This window comes from Neofelis nebulosa, chromosome X, assembly GCF_028018385.1.
Source record: "Neofelis nebulosa isolate mNeoNeb1 chromosome X, mNeoNeb1.pri, whole genome shotgun sequence".
Lineage (NCBI taxonomy): Eukaryota > Metazoa > Chordata > Mammalia > Carnivora > Felidae > Neofelis > Neofelis nebulosa.
Genome location: NC_080800.1, coordinates 106,930,618 through 106,950,915, shown reverse-complemented (window position 1 = coordinate 106,950,915; position 20,298 = coordinate 106,930,618). Strand labels below are relative to the sequence as shown.

General features: G+C 50.4%; 1 protein-coding gene across 1 annotated transcript; it reads left to right on the top strand.

Moving 5' to 3' along the window:
* Positions 1-7,591: 7,591 nt before the first annotated feature.
* On the top strand, positions 7,592-17,300 carry APLN (apelin). The gene is made up of 3 exons (XM_058713121.1): positions 7,592-8,067; positions 13,859-14,030; positions 14,706-17,300. Exons 1-2 carry the CDS (start codon positions 8,001-8,003, stop codon positions 14,023-14,025), a joined length of 234 nt encoding a protein of 77 aa, XP_058569104.1. The 5' UTR covers positions 7,592-8,000; the 3' UTR covers positions 14,026-14,030; positions 14,706-17,300.
* Positions 17,301-20,298: the final 2,998 nt, after the last annotated feature.

Below are 20,298 nucleotides of genomic sequence, written 5' to 3'. Positions count from 1 at the left end.
CCTCTTGATTTGGGCTCAGGTCATGATCTCATGGTTCGTAGGATAGAGCCCTGAGTCAGGCTCTGCATTGACAGCACGAAGCCTGCTTGGGATTCTGTCTCCCTCTCTTTCTGCCCCCCGCCTCTAAACAATAATAAAAACAAAGAAAGCTCAATGCTGGCCAATAGAATTCAAAAAACAAATGCTAAGTAATGATACAGTGAAAATTCATGTGTTCTGCTGGTGCAAAGATCATTTGTCATGGAACTAGTTAGTGAGGCATCAAGTAGCAGCTAACCTCTTCGGCTGTTTTTCAAGTTCCGTTAAGTAGCTCCAGAGACAGGGGCAGCTTGGAGACTCTTCTTAAATATTTTTTACCAATGTTGCTGCTACTGAATTTCTTTGCTAATTAATTTAGCTTATGTCTTAGGGAACAGATTAGATAAGCGATATTGGAAAGACACATTATTATGAGGCGCTCCAGAAGGACTGGGCTGTGTAATGACGATCCTATACCTAACTACAGAGCTCTGAGCACCTGCACAGCCAGCTGGGGCACCACTTGGCCACTGAGTGAGAGCTCTATACTGGGAAGGCATGGCGGGAAAAGCAGGAGATGGGAGTTACTTAGAACCTAGATCTTCATCCTGACTTAGCCATCAGCTTTCTGTGTAACCTTGGGCAAGTCACTATTCTTGTGTGGCCTGGCCTCAGTTTTTCCATCTGCATAATGAGGGAGTTGGGCCTCTTTCTGTTATGAGATTTCTCTGATTACTGGCCAGGTCATCATTCTCCCGATGTCCTCTCCCCACTGCGCTTTTTACATTATTCCAGTAAAAACAACCACTACATAATTGGGGGTGGGGGACGTTCACATCTCTTTGTTATTTCTGCTAACTGTTGGTATTGATCCATCTAGGAACCCCCTGCACAAATTGTGATGATTTTGCCCAAATAAAAGTATCCAAATAAGGACATGATATATATCATAAACCCAGAGTGATTATTAATATGACTATACAGCTCCTTCCTGCATTCAATGGACATTTATGGAGATCTGCTTTGGACACCAGCACTGGTGGTGAGAACACAAAAATGAATAAGACAGTGTTACTAACTCAAAGTATTGGTAAGACATACACACAAATATCTATGAAAATATGTAACATTTATATAATGTTTGCCTTTCTAGGAGACCCAAGCACTATACCAAGTATTTTCTAGGTATACCTTTATTTAATCCTTCTGATAACTCAGGGAGCTAGGTACTAGCCCTTTTTTCCAGATGAGGAAACTAAGACTCAGAAAGGACAAATAATTTGCCTGAAGTTACCTATTTAGTAAGTGGCAGAGCTGCCTTACTCCAGAACCGAGATGTTTAACCATTATGTTTCACTGCTTCGTTGATTCAAGACAGTATGAGTTCGGTGTTAAAAGTGCAAATAAAGTGAACCTTCAAGAGAGTGCAATTCAGGAAGGTTAAGAAAAACTTTATTGGGGCGCCTGGGTGGCTCAGTCGGTTAAGCATCTGACTTCAGCTCAGGTCATGATCTCGCAGTCCGCGAGTTCGAGCCCCGCATCAGGCTCTGTGCTGACAGCTCAGAGCCTGGAGCCTGCTTCAGATTCTGTGTCTTCCTCTCTCTCTGACCCTCCTCCGTTCATGCTGTCTCTCCCTGTCTCAAAAATAAATAAACGTTAAAAACAATTAAAAAAAGAAAAAAAAACTTTCTTACCAAAGGTTCTGGACCTACCTCAATAGCTTTTGCTGCTTGTTCTTTTGTTTCAAATTCCACAAAGCAAATCCCTTCAGATCTCCAGTAGATTTATAATGTGGTATACTTATATAAACAACGGGGCCACATTTCCCTAATACTCTTGCAATCCAGCCATGATTAACATTTTGGGGAAGTAATGCCTATGATAAATTAGAAGCAATATTAAATATACAATTACTCTTTCTCTAGGTCAATAAATTTTTACTTGTAATTTTTTTTAGAAAGTGCAAATAAAGTGATATATGGGCCTAGAGATGTGAGCATTTGCTTCTCAAAGCTTAGTGAGGGAAGAGCCTTCAGTTAGGGCTTTAAGGTTAGGCAGGCCTGGGAAAACTACTTAACGTCTATAAGCCTCAGTTGCTTCATCTGTAAAATGGGGATGTTAAGGAAAAGGACTACTTCACAGGTGTGAGGATTAAATGAATTAATACATGTAAAGCATTCAGAACAGTGCTTGACACATGGCACATGCTCAATAAATTTCAGTATATCAGCATCATCATCATCACCATCATCATCGTCGTCGTCATCTGTGGGGACAGGCAAAGAGGAATAGGCTGCAACAGGATTGCACTCTGTGGTTTCAGTAGTCAGACCTGCAGGTTAATAGTTGGGTTATAAACTGCCAGAGGTAATCCCTTTTTGCATTGACTTTGAAGGAGGGTGAGCTCCATTTAGAGCAGCTAAATGAAAGTCACTAAAGTGTCTCTTTGCTCAAAAGGATGAAGCTTGATATTACCCTAGGGTAGGACATTGTCTCCCAAAGACCCCCGTTAAAATGAATACCATACCTAGGAGGCAAAACCTCAAACCAGTATCACACATTAACTCCCTGGATCAAATGCATTCAGCAGATTGGCTCCAGCAGAGATCGGTGCTTTGGGGGAATAAGACAGTGAGCAGTTTTGATGGCTACTAAAAAAACAGGTGTGGATGGAGCAGAGCAAAGACAGAGCCTTTCCTTCTTGATCAGTTCCAAGAGGCCAGAGGCCTGAGCCCTAAGCAGGAGGGGCGTGTCAGGAAGAAGAGAAAAGTAACATCGAATGAGTAACTTCCATGGACTAGGGACCACGCTGCTAAGTTCTTTACATGCATTATCTTATTGAATCTTGCAACCATAATACGGTAGGTACTATTACTATCCTCATTTAACAGCTGAAGAGATGGAGGTTCAGAGAGGTTAAATCACTTTCCCAGGGTCACACAGTCAGTGAATGACACTGACGAGGGGGAATTTGAATTCAGTTATTTGAAATTCTAAAAGCTGAGTCTTTTCTTTTTTTTTTTTTAATTTTTTTAATGTTTATTTACTTTTGAGACAGAGAGAGACAGAGCATGAACAGGGGACGGTCAGAGAGAGAGGGAGACACAGAATCCGAAGCAGGCTCCAGGCTCTGAGCTGTCAGCACAGAGCCCGATGTGGGGCTTGAACTCACTGACCCTGAGATCATGACCTGAGCCGAAGTCGGACGCTTAACCGACTGAGCCACCAAGGCGCCCCAAAGCTGAGTCTTTTCTAGTATACCACAGTGGTCACTCAAACCCAGAAGACAGAGCTGGATGAATCAATGGAAGGGCATCAACTGGTGATGGTGACATAGGACACTAGCAGTGCTGAATAGCTTGTGCACAGCAGTGATAGGGTAACAAGACACAAAATGGCTTCACATAGGTCAGCTATCTCATGTCTGTGTTCAATAATACACTGAGTCCTACCCCTGCCCCCAGGATTGTCCCTGACCTTGATTGGAAACTGAGTCTTACCCTGACCCAATACTCCTATGCAACAATGCACTTCAGAGCTGCTTATTGCCTTGGGACTGCAGGGTGGAGGTGGTTTCGTGTACGTCCTCTGTGCCCCTGAAGAAGCACTTTAAAACATTTATTTGCTGGGGCACCTGGGTGGCTCAGTCGATTAAGCATCTGACTTGGGCTCAGGTCATGATCTCGCGGTTGGTGAGTTTGAGCCCCACATCAGGGTCTATGCTGTCAGCACAGAGCCTGCTTCGGATCTTTTGTCCCTCTCTCTCTGCCCCTCCCCCATCTCTCTCTCTCTCTCTCTCTCTCTCTCTCTCTCTCAAAAATAAACATAAAAACATTTATTTGCTGATATTAACTCAATGGTATCATCTTCTTCAACAAATGAACAAAGGCAGCACAGTTAGGTCAACAGTTATTTCTTCAACAAGCAGTTTCCAGGTGCCGAGTATGTGCTAGGCACTATCCTCAGTATTATCATTCCAGCGACCTTAAAGTCGGTGAGTGGATGGGACGCCTGGGTGGCTCAGTCACTTAGGCATCCAACTTCAGCTCAGGTCATGATCTCACGGTCTGTGGGTTCAAGCCCCACATCGGGCTCTGTGCTGACAGCTAGGAGCCTGGAGCCTGCTTCGGATTCTGTGTCTCCCTCTCTCTCTGCCCCTCCCCTGCTCATGTTCTGTCTCAAAAATAAATAAAAACATTAAAAAATTTTTTTAAAAAGTCAGTAAGTGGAGACAGATATGAAAACTGGTCATTTGAATATGATATTAAGATCTATGGGAGCCCCTGGGGGTTTCAGAGTGAGCAATCAATGTTGCATTCCTTGCCTTATGGGCCTCAATTCCAGAATGGGTATGCTGGTGGTGGACCCTTTCCACAGGCCCACAAGGCACAGCATGCAGACACAGAAGTGCTCCCAACTCATCGCAGGAGTAGCTGCCAATAAAAGATACAGCCACAGCTGTTATGAAGAGGGCAAATTCTCTGTAGTCAAGAGTAGCCTGAGAAAGGAGGAAGATGAAATCTTGGATCTGGGACTGGAAAAAATGGAGGGAACTTGGTTAAATGGAGAGACAGATTAGATTAAAACATGATTCTCCCATGTGTTCAACTCTTTAAATCTTGCTTTTATTTTTTTTTTTTTTTTGATTTTTTTTTTTTAATTTATTTATTTATTTGTTAATATATGAAATTTACTGTCAAATTGGTTTCCATACAACACCCAGTGCTCATCCCAAAAGGTGCCCTCCTCAATAAATCTTGCTTTTAAATGCATGCCTTCGATTTACTTTGCGCTGCTTGCCTTGAATGCTATTGGTTTGCTTTTGTATTTTTTCCCCTTGTGTATTTGAAGTTAGGTAAAGTGAGAAAAAGGATTACAGGACAAAGAAGAATGAATGAGGTGCTTTAAACCCAGCACTGTGTGATAGAACTTTATCAATGACTGGAAGTTTCTGTTCTGTGCTGTCCAATATGGTCGCCATGGGCCACATGTTGCTACTAAGCAACTGAATTGAGGCCAATGTGACAGAGGAAATGACTTTTTCATTTTATTTTAAATATTATTAGTATCCACTGTATTGGAAAGTGCAGCTCAAACCACTCAGCAAATAGCCCATGCACACCCTAGTAAAGGTGTTCCTAGGGGCGCCTGGGTGGCTGAGTTGGTTGAGTGTCCAACTTTGGCTCAGGTCATGATCTCTCAGTCTGTGAGATCAAGCCCTCCATCTGGCTTGTTGCTGTCAGTGCAGAGCCTGCTTCGGATCCTCTGTCCCCCTCTCTCTGCCCCTCCCCCACTTGTGCTCTCTCAAAAATAAAAAAATGTACAAATGCTTCTATTAACCTAGTTATGGGGGCACTCATTTGGGGTTTAACAGGCTTGATCCATCAGGGGCTGGAGGATCACGCTTCCTATAAATGACCCTACAAGGGTTTGTTCCTCATTTGCACAGTGCCTTCAGGTACCTTATCTTATTTAATCCCCTAAGAACCCTGAAGAGGAGAGGATAGAGATGATCATCCTCATGAAATCCAGTAAGCAGGTAACGTTAGCAAGCCCCTACAGCAGATAAGGGTGCAGACTCAAGGCCAGGTGTTTGTCCTCCTAATTGGGAGGCTCTTTCCAGGAGGACAGCACAAGCAGAAATGAAATCATGTTACTAACGCCAACTGCTCGCAGCCTAGGCCTTATGTTGCAGGATTTTATTACCTCAATACCCGGAATTTGTTGTCTCGCTGCTTCGAAGAATGAAAAGGTGGACACAAAATGAGCTTCAGGCAAAAGTTTATTAGAATATCAGATTAGAAAGGAAGAACAGTAGGAAAGCTCTCTTTACAGAGAGGGGGGCATTCAAAAGTGAGTGCCCGTGGACTATAGGCAAGGGTCCTTGCTTTATAAGGTTCTGGTCAGCTCCCCTACCCTTCCCCCTTGTTCCTTCTCAGGCCCTACCCTTATTGGCTGGACAACTCTAGGTGCTGGGTTGTCCATTCCTGATTGGCTCTAATCCCATTGTATGAGGGGTGGTCTATGGTCATACTGTTCCTTGTGGGTCATAGGTTTTATGGTCTACTACTTATTTTTAGTCAGGTCTTTTGTCAGACTCCTGAGGGAAACCTGAGGGGGAGCAGGTGGGGTCCGTTACATTCTTAAAAGGAACCTTAAGCCCAAGGGAGTTTGCCGTAGTCAGACATTCCCAGCATTGTTCCAAAATATGTGTTTGTCCCCCCCAGGGACCTCAGGGCCTATCCTTTCCCTCTCTACCTATTTATCCTCTCTTTCCCTATCATATGTACAGATGAAGAGAGGCACTCTGCTTCACATGGCTCTGCCTTTTTCCTACTGGACTGTGGCTAATAGGGTCATAGACTATTAACAGGAACCCTCTTTTAGTCCCTTCCCACTGCCTTGATTGACGCAATATGGATGTTTTTGAAAACTTCATTTATATATTCAAAATTAGGTACTGAGCCCCAACCGGGTCCCAGTCAGTGTTCTAGATCTGGGATACAGCTGTGCACAAAGCAGAGATCCCCTTCTTGTGGAGTTGACAGTATGAGTGGGGGGAGACAGACAAGAAATAGTGTTTTAACATTTCAAAAATATTTTAAATAGGTCGTGGTCTCTCACATCTTTTATGGCACGCACGCTGTCCAATGTATTTTTTGTGTGTAAATCTGCACCTGCACTTCAAGAAACTGTCTGGCTGGCTGAAATGTGGAAACACCTTTCTATTTAGTCTTTACCATGTGTCGAGTGCCACCTATGTGCAGAGTCTGATACTAGGGACCTTGGAGAGATGCAGAAGAACGAGAAGACAAGGTCCTGTCTTAGGGGCTTCCCAGCCCCATGAAAGAGGCAGTCCTTTCCCTTCGGAGCTCCTAGCCTGTATGAGCTGACAGACTAATTTGGGAAGGCAAATAACTTCAGGACCCACTTACAAAGGGGAATCCCAAGTACGTGCAAAATGAATCCAGGCTAGACTGTTCAGAGTTGGGTAAACTGTCCCCTCTCATGATGATGGGAAACAAGAGAGGGGACACCATAGGAGCTGCTGTCAGTCTTGGGCACAAGCCTAGACAGTCACCCCCAATACAAACCCAGCTGAAGACGCAGAGGAGAAAGGAGGGCCAGTGTGTGTGTGTATAGGAGGGGAGATGTCTTGGCTGGGGAGTGGCAGCAGGAAGGAGCCGGTCAGAGGTGGAGGGGGTAAGTGGGGACAGCCTAGGCAGGGGGGTCCTCCCTGGAGCGCCCTGGTTCCTGGACAGCCGTTAAGGAAGCGAGGTGAGAAAGGGTTAAGTGTGCCCCTCCACCGCCCCAAATGCTTCCTGTGTTTGAAATCCTTCAGGTCTCCAAAATCCTCTGGCCCCCGGCCAGGCGGGCATTGTCCAGGAGCGGTTGTGGGTTGTCGGAGCAGCGGTGCCGCCTTTGTTGTGGGGCCACCTCGAGGTTCCCTCTCGCGCCCTGGCTGAGGCCGCACAGTGTGAGCTGGGATCGGGGCGGTGCGGGAGGCTTGCGCTCTCTCTCTCTCTCTCTCTCTCTCTCTCTCTTCCTGCCCCCCCTCCAGCCCTCCAGCCCTCCAGATGACCACATGACCAAGTGGGCTCGCGGCCAAGCCACAAGCTACAAAATGCAGCCCCTGGAGTGAGCGGGGAGCGTTCTCGCTGGCAGCCTGGGCTACGGGCAGTCGGAGCCGCGGCCGAGCAGCCAGCCTCTTGGAAAGAGTTCGCCGCCGTCCCCGAAGCCGCCCGCTGAGGCCAGTGTGGCGGCGCTGTCCGGCGGCGGGAGAGGGAAGCTGCCGGAGAGGCGGCGGCGAGTGAGCGCGGCAGCCGGCCAGCCCGCGGCGCAGTCCGGGAGCCACGCGAGCTCAGCGCCCGCACGCACGCACGATCCGCGGCTCGCGCCTCGCTTCGCCTCGCCTCCCGCCCGGCCTCCCCGGCCTCCCCGCCCCCTGGCCCCCGGCTGCCGCGCGGCGGCAGAGGAGCAGCATGAATCTGCGGCGGTGCGTGCAGGCGCTCCTGCTGCTCTGGCTCTCCCTGACCGCGGCGTGTGGAGGTGAGTGCGTGCCCTGCCGCTCGCCCGCGAGCCCCTCGCCGGGCTCCGGGACCGCAGCCGACGCGCTCCCTCCCCTCCGCCCCCCAGCTCGCGCGCTCTCCTCCTCCCGGGACCGGGCGCGAGCCCAGCGGGAGCAGCCACGCGCCGGCCGCGCCGGGCCACCGGCTGACTGACAGGGCGCCTTGGGCCAGGGACCCGTCGGCCGGCCGGGCCGACCGCTTCCTCCGCGGGGGGGGAGGGGGGGTGGGGGGGTGCCTGGCTGGTTCGGGGGCATCACCCGCCCGGGGCCTTGCCCCTCCCGGCGACCCCTCGAAGTCCGAAGAGCTCAGGGCCGCTGGCGTGCGCCCCGGGTCCCGCGGCCTGCACCCCGCGTGGTGGAGGGTGTATGTGGGGCGGGGGGCGTCCGTCTCGCTCCCCGGGAATCAGTGGAGGGAACCGACCTGACTGAGCCTGGTGGGCTGGCCTCCCAAGTGGAAGGTTTTCCGGCCCCCGGAGGTTAGGGGCCAACCGCCGGTCCTGGGGCGCGGGCCACTGGGGATGATGTGCCAAGATGCAGACGTGACACTTGTTGCATAGGCAGGAGCGCGCGGCGGGGGCGGCGGCGTGGAGCCCAGCTGCCGCTCCTTCCAGCCTGCATGGGAGCGGAGGCAGGCTTCCCCGGGGCCGGCCAGGCAGCTCTTCTCTTCCCTTTCCCCAAGGTCCTGTCTGGTCTGTTCTCCTGCTGCCGCACGAGAGACACTCCTCGCAGACTCCTCGACACCCCGACACCCCGGGGACTCCTTGTTTGATATCCTGGCTCTGGCCTTTACTCGGCCCCAGGCAGGCTTCACCTCAGTCCCCGTGTCTCCAGGCACCCAAACAGGAAACGTGGACCTGACTTGACACCTCCATTCAGAGAGTCCTTTCTCCCCCACCCGCACCACACACCGCCCCTCACCTGGCATACTTGGCGCTGGTGCTCCCTTGCCCTCCCCAAACCTGGTTTCCCCAGATGCCCTGGCAGCCCCGGCCCAGGCTGCTTGTCCCCTGTGTGTCAGTGTCTCCTGGGGCGGTCAGCTCCCACCTCCAGCTGCCGCAGTCCTGTGATCTGGCTGTCACTGCTGCCTGCCTGGCACCACAGAAGGGGAAGGCCAAGACCAGGTGGACTAATGCCAGTGCCAGGGCTGGAGTCACAGAAAGGTGGGAGCAGAGGGAAGGAGAGGGCAGGGCAGCAGGTTTCCTAGAGGAAGGGCATGGGGCCCTACTTACTTCCAGACCCTCCAGAGCAGGAGGATGGCCTGCAGCCCAGGAACCTCTGAGGGGCCTGGCAGGGCTCTACCTCTCTCCCTTTGTAGGCTGCCTCCTTTCTCTGCTCTTGCCTTTTGGCACTGCCCTGGCCCTGGGAGCATTGCCTGGCTTCTCAGGAAGGTGCAATTGGTTGGCTCTGTCACCCCCTGTCTTCAGCTAGCTGTCCAGTGTCTTCTTCTCCAGGACCCAAGTGCTGGGTCAGCCTCTTCCTTGGTAAGAGGGAGCCAGGCTTTTCTTCAGAAATCCCTGTCAGGCAGGCAAACAGAGAGCAAAAGGTATGAATGAGGGACACCACATGGACCTGCCCTCCAGGATCCTGCTATCCAATGCAGTTGGCAAGACAAGACACCCGCATGACACCACTACTGGCAAATAGTCCAAGGTGGTGCCTTCAGGGAAGAAAGAGTGGGTGCAGAGAGGGTGTCCCAGAGAAAGCTGGGGCTTTCTGATCTACATACTTGGTGCTCCCCCAAGAGACTATGGGGAGACCCTTGGGCAACCGACTACCACTAGAACCCTTTCAGGATCCAGCCGGTAAAGGGAACAGGACAGCTAGTTTCAAGGGGGAAGTAACACTGTGTTTTGGCCCAGACCCTGTCACCTCTTGCTTTAATTCACCCTTCTTCATTAGGCCATCTGTCTTCATGCCCTTGTTTGGGTAAATTTAGTACCCTCACATTTTGCTTAAGCCTAGCACTGGACACTTCTAAGGTTCTCAGTGCCTTTTCCATTCCATGACATCTCCTGGAGCCAAGGAGGGGCACTTCCGGGCAGGTGGCCACCAGCCAAGGGTCCGGGTACCTATGGCCTGGCTCCTCCTGCTTCCTATCCTGGATCAGAAACAGGGACCCAAAACCACCTTGCCATTGGCCCAGACTTGCATGCTCTCCCCAGCCAAAGTCTCCAGTCAAAGTCCCAGGCCTGAAAACCTTGCTTCTTCTACAATATACTCTGTCCTGACTTGGAATGTCCCCCCGCCCTCCCCTCACCAGACACACACATACTCCTTCAGTGCCTCCTGACCTGGGATACACCTTGTCTTCTGAGTCTGAGAACTGCTGGGCCACGGCCAAGTGTCCCTTGGTCTTTGAGCACCTCTCTTTCTCCTTCTCCCCTCCCCCTCCTCCCCCTCTTCCTCCTGAGCCCTAACTCAAAGCCTGTAGTCACGGCGATAGTGTGAGGATAGCCTACTCTCAGAGAAGGGGCATCTGCACCCCATCCCCACGCCCTAAGTGCCAAGCACTCTTGTAACCTGAGTCAGGCCTCTCCGGCGAAGGGTTAATGCAAGTGACGTGAAGGGCCAAGCTGCCAGAGTGTGATGTGTCCAAGGGCAGCAAAACTGGCCCAGGAAGATAGCTCAGGGCACTGGGGTGGAGGGCTGGGCAGACAAAGGAAGGGTGCCTCATCAGGGAGGTACCTGTGGTACCACAGAGCAGTGGAGAGAACACAGCCAGTGGGTCGCCAGCAGAGCACTCGTGTGGACTTTTAAAGCAATCATAAGATAGGCTGGACGGCAAGAGGAAAAACAGGTGCCTCATTCCTGGTGAGGCTGGCATGTTCCTGAAAAGTCATATGCACTTCTTTGTGCACTGGCAGGGTTAGAGTTCAGGTTACATGAAAATCAAATCCTGTTCACCCCTGACCGCAGTTCTCAGTGCAGAGATGCTGGAGCCCCGTTCTGATGGTGCTTCAGAGAGCAATGGCTCTAGTTCCTCTAGGCTTCAGATTCTTTGGGGGGTTGCCCCAGCCTCCCTTTAAGTAGCAAATGGGTTGGAAGAAAATATTTAAGTGCACTGAGGATGGCTGCCATTTCTAAAGGGGAATTCTTTTGTACAGGCAGGACCTCTGCAGTGATGAAAATCAGCAGCCTTCAAATGTCCCTTTGGACAGGATAAAGCCTGGGTTTCAGGTGTCAGCTTATCTTAGGGTGAGCCAGACTCAGAATCAAAAGTAGGAAACAGGTGGGTGATGGGATCAGGGTGTGGGAGGAGCTGCAGACTTCCTGCTACAAAGAAGACAGTGAGCCCCCCCACCTGATGGGATGCAATGTGCCAGGGGCTTCTGGGTGGCTGCTCTCTGGGGTCTGGCTCAAAGTAGTTCTTCTCTGCAGGCTTGGAGTCTAGATGTCTCCCTGGCCAGAGTCTGAGCCAGCATCCCTGTTCCCCATCCTGGTTCTTGACCTCCCCCCACTTAGGGCCTTTCACCCCTAATCCCCCCTTCCTTACTGCGCCCAACACGCATAGTCCTGGGTGCTGAATACTTGGAGATGACACCCTCCCCATCTAGGCACCTTGCCTCTCTTCTCCATGCCCGCTATACCGCTGGGGCTATAACCTGTGCCATCGTCCCCCCACCCCCACCCCAGCCCGAGTAGTCCAGGACATGGACTCAAGAACCAAAGCCTCACATTATCAAGACCCCTCAGGTCCTTCCCTGTGCCTGGCCACACCCTCACCACAGTCCTTCCTGTCCTGAGTGTTTCTCTGGTACTGACTCCTTATCAGCCTCATTCTTACCCACCTCAGTGGTCAGGAAGAGCCTTGAGGGGACCCCACAACACAGGGCAGAAGCTGAAGCAGCTGAGGTTGGAGGGGTGCTTCCTGAATGTTCTTCCCTCCTCTCTCCTTCCCTGGCCCAGCCCTTTTGCAAATGGCTTTATGACAGACAGAAGTGACTTCCTGCCCCACTGCCCCAAAGTGTGAATATAATTTGTTTTAATTCTCATAAGGTGATGGATTTTAATTGTCATTAGGGGAGTAGCTGACACATTAACCCACCCCAACCAGAGGCACAGGAGTGAGTGTGGCTGGTAAACAGTGGGGTCCTAATGGGCCTGTGGCTCTCTTGGGGAAGGCGATAGAGGACTAGGGACTGTGCATGTGCACAGTGGGACTTGAGTGTCTGAGAGAGCAGCAGGCCCCAGGAGCCTGGGTGGAGAGGGCCCAAAGGACAAACCTCGCCTGCTTTTGGCCCAAGAGGAGGATAAATGCCTGGAAATTGTGTGCAAAGGGAGGAGGAATCATGAGAGCCAAGGAGGCAACAGAGGAACCAGAGCATGGGGATGCTGGAGGCAGGAGGAGGGAAAGGAAGAGCCGCCAGGGGTATGACTGGGGGGCTAGCAGCCAACGGGTGGTTCTATGGAAACTGTGAGCTAGTTGTGGGGATTCCTGGATGGATGGAAGTGGGGCTTGAGGGGCAGGGACATAGCTGAGGGCGAACCCGGTGGTGTGGGAGGAGAGAGACTGGGATTAGTGATCACTGACCTCAGAGGCTGTATTTCTGCAGGCCAGCCCTGGACTGGCCATTGCACAAGTTCCCCACAAGTCCGCCTTCTGCCCAGCACTTTCTCATATCCCTGTTCTGCCTGCTTCCAGAGGCCAGGCTTGTTTCTGGAGTGCAAGCTTGCCTTCCCTGGGTGCACTGCAGCCTTCGTGAGAGCCGGTCCACATGCCTTCTCCCTCACTGTGCCTAATGACACCCAGCACCACTTGGATTCTATCATCAGGGCTTGGCCTGACATCAGGAGGCTTCTACTCTAAGCCAGATGTGGACAGATATAGAGCAGAGCCCTAGAGAGCAGAAGAGAAGCCAACTGGGATTTAAGTGGAAGGGGTTTACATCAGACACAGGGTAGGGGTGTGATCTGGGGATGAAAGGAGATGGGGCATCTGGTGGGGGGTACCAGCTGCAGCAGACCACACCCCTCCTGATGCACACACTTGCTGCTTCAAGTGACCATTCACTCAGTGGTTCACTCATTCATTCATATAAGATATTTTGGTCTCTAAATCTGGTCATAATCTGAAGGGAACCCAGCTTAAGGCACACAGAGCCAGAGACAACCCCCCACCCAGCCATACCCACAGGGAGATCACAAGGAGCAAGTGAGATGCCTAAACACTGATGAGATGCCCAGGGGTGAGGTGTGAGATCTTGAGTACTCAAAAGTGGGTCACCTGCATATTGAAGGATGTAGGAGCACAGTGACATGATGTTCTGGATTTGCTATAGAATGCTTCACAAAGAAAGGGGATAACTAAAGCATATGTGACTCCATCTGGAGAACTGTGGAATCTGGGTGATGGGTACATGGTGCTGGGGGGAGTCATGTCATTGAAATGTTGTATGTTTGAAATGTTTTAAGTGTATCCATTGCAAGGGTACAATGGAGGGGGGGGTTATTGCTTGCTGTGCCCTAACCAAGTATAGACATATGCCCCAAACTGTACCCCACAATGATGTTCTAAATGAAGAATATGTTTGCGCCTGCCAGAAACATGAGAGAGCTGCCAAAGGACATAAAGTGAGCTCCATAAATCGCAAGATGTGAGTAGCAGCCAGGGCAGTGTAAAAATTGCAAATTGTTCACCAAGATAGAAGATAAAAACAAAGAAAAGCTTTGATGAGTACTATCTCATGAAGAGATTGCCCTCTACCATGAGCCCATGGCCCCCTGTCCATTTGCATCAGCCTTCCTGGCTAACGGGCTTTCTTCTTCCTGCAGGGCCCCTGCTGCAGCCTTCTGATGGGAATGGGCTGGAGGAAGGCAATGTCCGCCACCTGGTGCAGCCCAGAGGGTCGAGGAACGGACCAGGGCCATGGCAGGGAGGTCGGAGGAAATTCCGCCGCCAGCGGCCGCGCCTCTCCCACAAGGGCCCCATGCCTTTCTGAAGCAGGTACTTGAGCCTCTGGTCAGTGGGCAGTGGAAGGAGCAGGGAGGGACAGCCTGGCAGCCTGGTGGCCCTGCTGCTTATCACTGGCAGACACCTGTCCCAAGAAGTTCCAGCCCCACACATAATAGAGGGGCTTACAGAATACCCATCTTAGACCTTCCTTTTACAGACAAGGCCCAGAGAGGCCTTACACCTCAGGCCAATCTCCTGACTCTCTAGGAATAGGGTGCCAGCTCCCCTCCACCCTGCTGCCTGGGTTTGGGCAGGCTGGCCCAGTTGGAGAGTTCTAGAAGTCCTGGAGGGCCTTGATGAGCTGGAGAGGGGTGCCCCAGGGTATGCTTATAGGTGTGCAGGGTGGATGTTCACTAGACAGGGGGAGGGAAGCAGAGAGCCTTGGGGGCAGTAGGCAAAGAACAGGAAGAGAGTTGCCCAGAGCCTTGGGAAAGAGAAAAATCCAAGGCAATAGCAGAGAAAGCAAAGCCTAAGACTGTCCCTGAGACCTGGCCTGCGGTGTCACCCCTGTAGCCTGGACAAGGTGGCACCAACTCAGAGACCTGGGGCTTTAGGCTCAGGGTTGTGGGGAGAGGGGAGTGAAGCCTGTCTCCTTTCCTTTCCCAGATTGTTCTTTTGACCTAGGACATGTCAGTGACTTCTCTCTGGTCATTTTTGTCTCTTTAGGACTGAACGGGTCCCTGAGTACCCACCCCCTGCAACTCTCACCAGTCCATAGATTGGTCTGCTTCTCTGGAGCCCTCACATCCATTCGCCTTTCATCTTGCACCTGTCCTCGCTGCTGATGGTCCCAGCTCTTCTCACCCACCGGCTTCCCCAAATGGCGTGATCCTGCCCCTAGTTGGGATGATTCCCTTTCTCTCCAATGGATCCATTCAACCCCTCTTCCTGGCTCTTCCCTAGACTGATTTTGGAGACCCAGCACTGGAAGGCCAGCCTTCTCCTACCCCACCCCCCTTCCTCTAGTCCCCACCTCCTCCCATCTAACAGCCCAAGCTTCACCCAGCCCATTCTTCCTCAGGCGTGCTCTGCGGGCTGGGGGGGAACACTCCCTTCTTCAGTGGGCTTCAGCAGATCCCAGGCTTTCCAGTCAGGTGGACCCTTCACCAGGCAAGGAGCCTCTGGTTAGAGGGGCTGGGGCATCAGGATGCAGACAGGTGCCTGGGGAGGGGCATTGGAATGGGGGTTGGTTCTCTGGTGAAGGGGAGACGGGAGGCATTGGAGAAGAGGAGGGATAGCTGCTGTGGCCTTTCCTTCATCCCATGTTTGGCTTAAGGAAGAGGCAAAGGAGAGGGGCCATGAAGTACTTTGTTACCTCTCTCACTTTTCTGTGTCTCCTAACACTGCCCCCCACCCCACCCCCAACTCCTTCCCTCCCTTGCCAGCTAGTTTAAGCTCTCACTCAGGAGATGGCTCTGTACCCTCCCAGGAGCAAAAGCCAAGCAGGAGTGTTTTTTGCCAAGAATCACAATACCAGCGCCAAAAGGAACCTTGATGATCACTTAGCTCCGCCTTCTTATGCAAACTCCTGTAAAAATGGACCTGGAGAGGGATAGTGACCTATTCAGGGTCACTGCAGAGCCAGAATGAAGACCCAGGTCTCCCGCCCCCATTTGATGACATCCTCTTCCCTCTTAATGATATCTTTTCAGAACACATTAAGTGCCTTTCCCAAGGTTGGGGCTGGGGGTGGCAGGGAAGGGAGAAGCAAGCCAGCTATGAACTGCCCCGTGGTGGTGTGGGGAATGAGCTGCTCCCGCCTCCCTGGCCTGCCCCTGCCAGTCCATTTCCCAACTGGGGCTGTAAAGTTCCATAACTTGCCAGCTGCCCCCATTCCTGCAGCACTTCCAGACCCCAGGTATTCTTATAGGGGCAGCTCAGGTACTGAGGCTACTGTTCCAACCCCAACACTGGTTTTCAGAAGCCAAAAGGTAGCCTTCAGGAATTGGACTCAGTAGCCTTCCCTTCATGTTGACTGGACCTTCTTTCCCAGGGGCCTTTCCTTAGGGGAGGGGCAAGGGGGAGAAGAAGGAAGGGAGGGAAGGAAGGAGAGAAGGAAGGAAGGAAGGAAGGAAGGAAGGAAGGAAGGAAGGAAGGAAGGAAAGATGGGAGGAAGTATAGGTCCGAGTAGGCTTCCTTCTCAGAGGCCTCCCAGGGGAGACAAGAGCCTGATGGCCACCTATGTATGTGTGGGGACAGGGGGAGTCAGGGCCCCCCGAATCCCACAGTAATCCCAATATTGCCTAACTGCCTCTCCCCCTTACCTCCGCTGCTGCTAATGCTACTGCTGCTGCTGCTTCAAGGCCCACCCTGAGGAGCCAGTCTGGGCACCTGCTTCCCCCTACACCCCTCAGGCTGGGAGTGGGGGCTGGCCAGTGTCCAGAAAGCCTCTTCTGCCACTGATGCCCCCACCAGGGATTGGGCCTTCTTTCCCTTCCCCCTCTCTGTGTCTCCTGCTTCATCAGCTGCCCAGCCCCATGGAGAAAGGGGGAAAGCTGGGGAAGGTCCAGAGACACAGGGTGGAAGAGGGCAGTGGGGGGCTGGGGGACTGTCTTATTTAAAATGGTTGTGTATGATTCTTATACTAATTTATACAAAAATATTAAGGCCCTTTTCATTAAGAAATTGTCCCCTTCCCATAATTATGTTCACTGTGTTTGTAAAGATTGTTCTGTGTAAATATGTCTTTATAATAAAGAGTTAAAAAGCTGACAATTCACCTTTGCTCTTGGAGGTCATATTCAGGAGGGGCATTCCTGTCCCCTGAGGTCCATGGTTGTCCCCATGCCCACTTATCACACTTGCACGGAGGTAAGTGCCTGCATCCCTAATTGATTCCAGGTCAAATGGCCTTGAACCAATTTGCCACAAATTCACAAAAGGACTCTCTTTGCTTAATGACTGGTTCACATAACACTCAGTCCACTTTTAAATGTTTTGGCGTCTGTTTGGATGTCCTTTTCTTTTTTTCTTCAGTGTCATTTAAAGATTTTTAAAAAGCAGTTTATTTAAGGAGATTCTGGTTAAAGGTGGGATTTCTGCTAAAATGTGTCTTATATCCTTGGTGGGTGTCTTCTAATTTTATCTACTTTTGAACACTTTCGGGACTTTTTAGCCAGTTTGCCTTTCTTGAAAATTGTTATGTTTCCTGCAATAAGTACATTTGGTAATGACTTTGTATGTATCATTTTACGTTTCACAAAATAGAGCTGCTTGATGAATGAGAATGCCTGAAAAATAAACTGCAAGGAGTTCAATACAGTTCTGCCCCATCTGTCTCACTTCTTCACGCTTGTTGTCAAAATGCCAATGCCTTGCAGAACAGAAAGGGGCTCGGGTACATGCTAATTTGGTTAATCAACTCATTAGGTTCACACAGGCATACACAATACAGAGTAAAACCCAGTGAAAGGGAGACAGGAGTGATAAAAAAAGGTCCATTTGATAAATCTTATGGGCTTTTCTGCAGATTTGATAAATCTGTCAAGTGCTAGAAATACATAATTTTAAAAAAAGGTCTGCAGACAAACTTGCTAAAAAGCCATAAAACTGCTCAGTAGGAGATAAAATAGAAAAAAGCCACACACAAGCATGCAAAACAATCTCGTCATTGACAAAATGCTGCAGATTGTGACATAGTGCTTTTAAAATAACGACATTATGTTGGAAGTGCCTCTTAGGAAAATTGGTACAAAATGCCTTCTTTCAAAATTACTACTTTGACTTTTAGGCAAACTGGTCATCAGAGTAACTGGTTTTAGGCAAAGAGGTTTTAGGTGGGCTGGCTTTATGCTGATTGGTCTGTTGGCTCCCTAATCACCCCCAAAGCTCTAATTTTACAAGAAGCCAAGGAGAAGGGGGTGGTGGCAGGGCAGGATAACTTAATAGTGACCCGTAAGTGTATATCCCTTTAACAGCTTTCAGAGCTCTTTTTAAAAATAGCTCATTTTACCCTCTTAACAACTGGGTGACATAGTCCACAATCCCCATTTTACAAATGAGAAATGAAAAAATGGGCTCAGAGAGGTGAAGCCAATAAGTGAATCTAGAATCTGGACTTTGGATTCTAAAATGCAAATTCTTCCTATGGGACTATAGAAGTAAGTGCCCCTAATTAGAGGGAAGACTTAAGTACAAAGTGTGTTTGGCATTCTCAGTAAGTGCAATAGAAATAGATGGCATGGTGTGGGCTGGAGGGAGCTGAGAAAGGCTAATGGAGACTGTCCTCCTAACACTGGCTCCAGAGGCCCAATTGCATTGGGTTAAGTTGGCAGGAGGATGGTGGGCAGTGGAGGTGGGGTCAGGAAGGGGAGCAAGCACCTGGGTCCTCTGGGCATATGTAGTCAACTGGATGCTAGTGGGTGACTGCAAATCTGGCATCCTAGGGGCAGAGAATGAGGGGAAGGTGAGCTGATAGCCTTCTGGGAGGATAATTAGACATCAAACCAAAAGAAGACAAGACCTATGTGTTGCCCTCTTTGATGATATCTTGACCAAATAATCACAGTAGAATCAGAGTAGGGGGTTGTTTTTAGAAAATGCAGAGGAAAAAAGAAAAAGGGGTTCACTTAAATGTTTCTGGATCAGAAGTCCTAGACTGAGAGGTTGAAGGGTGGGGGTGGGGGACAGAGAACTTGAAAAACAACAAATCCACCTGGAAATTAGGCAGCTTCTGCAATGACAGAGATTAGGGAGGCAGACAGACCCAGACCACCCATGGCTTTTGAGGACCCTAGTTGTGCAGTAAAATGAGCCACAGTCTTCTGAAGCCTAACATTTCAGACTCTCCCACAAGCTGCAGCTGGGGCTGGGCTTCTCCACTGCGGAGAGAACTACCGGGCCTGGCGCAAGCAGCCATTCTGAAGTGCTTATATAATTTTATTTTTCAGGCCTAAAGGTTATTCAACTGAAATTTCTCAATCCAAAGTTCCTTTCTGACCAGAGTGAGCTTAGGCCAGCTAACTGCCAAAGTGAATGGCAGAGATGACTTTCTGTCTTCTGCTCCCAGCCCTAAGAAGGGGCTGCAGACTCAGCCAGCATGTCTCTGGAACCCTCAAATGGAAGACCTCTCCACGGCTCCTTTTTTTCTTTTTTCAAGTTATTTATTTTATTTTTGAGAGAGACAGAGACAGTGAGAGTGGGGGAGGGGCAGAGAGAGAGGGAGAGAGAGGGAGAGAGAGAATCCCAAGCAGGCTCTGTGCCATCAGCACCCAGCCTGACATGGGGCTCAAACCCACGACACTGTGAGATCATGATCTGAGCCGAAATCAAGAGTCAGACGTTCAACCAACTGAGCCACCCAGGAACCCCATCTCCAGGGCTCCGTTGAAAAGTCCGTTTTCCCGGTGTAACTGGCCAGTGCTCACAGAAGGAGCCCAGCAAGGGGCTTCCCTCATTGCTGCCTTGGACTTCAGCCAAAGGCCAGCACCCCATCTAGAACATTTCCTTGAATGTTTCAAAACAAGGGCCAGATAGTATTTTTGACCTTGCCGGGCCATTCCGTCTCTGTCTCAACTACCCCAGTCAGCTGTTGCAAAAGCAGCCATAGGCAAAATGTAAATTAATGGCTGTGTTTCAACAAAACTTTATTTATAAAAACGGGCGGCAGGTCACAATTTACCAAGCCCTGTGTCAACTCAGCCCTTGGGCCCTTGCCTAGGGCCTGAGGAGAAGACTTAGATTCTATAGCAAGGTCTAGAATTAAGGGAATTTAATAAACTGATTATGAGCTGGCCTCTGTACCATGCTAATCTGATAATAATCATTCTAACAAAGGGTTTTCAGTGGTAGGGGAAGCCTGGGTCAGATCAGGGTTCAAATCCCAGCACTGCTGTTCACTTATCTGTGAGAACTTAGAGGCACTGACTTGATCTCATTGAGTCCTGTTTCCAAATCGGGCAGGATACTCTGCCTAACTTTTCAGCGCCGTGGTCAAGTCCGAATGAGATGATGCAGTGAAGTGTTGGTCACAGTGCCTAGCCCATGGTACAAGCTTACTAGTGGGAGCTAATGTTATCTCTGCTAAGCCTCACTTTAACTCTGACAAGCAGACAGGGCAGCCATCATAATCCCAATTTATAGATGAGGAAACCAGCTCAGGGAGGTCAAGTTGCTTGCTCAAATTCACAGAGCCCCTAATTGGTCAGTCAAGCCTCAAGCCCTGCTCTGTCCTCAGCTGGGGTTAACTGCCATACTCTCGCTAGGGATCTGCTTCTCCACCCTGAGTGTGCCTTGGCCACTGGAAACTTCCAGTGTCCCA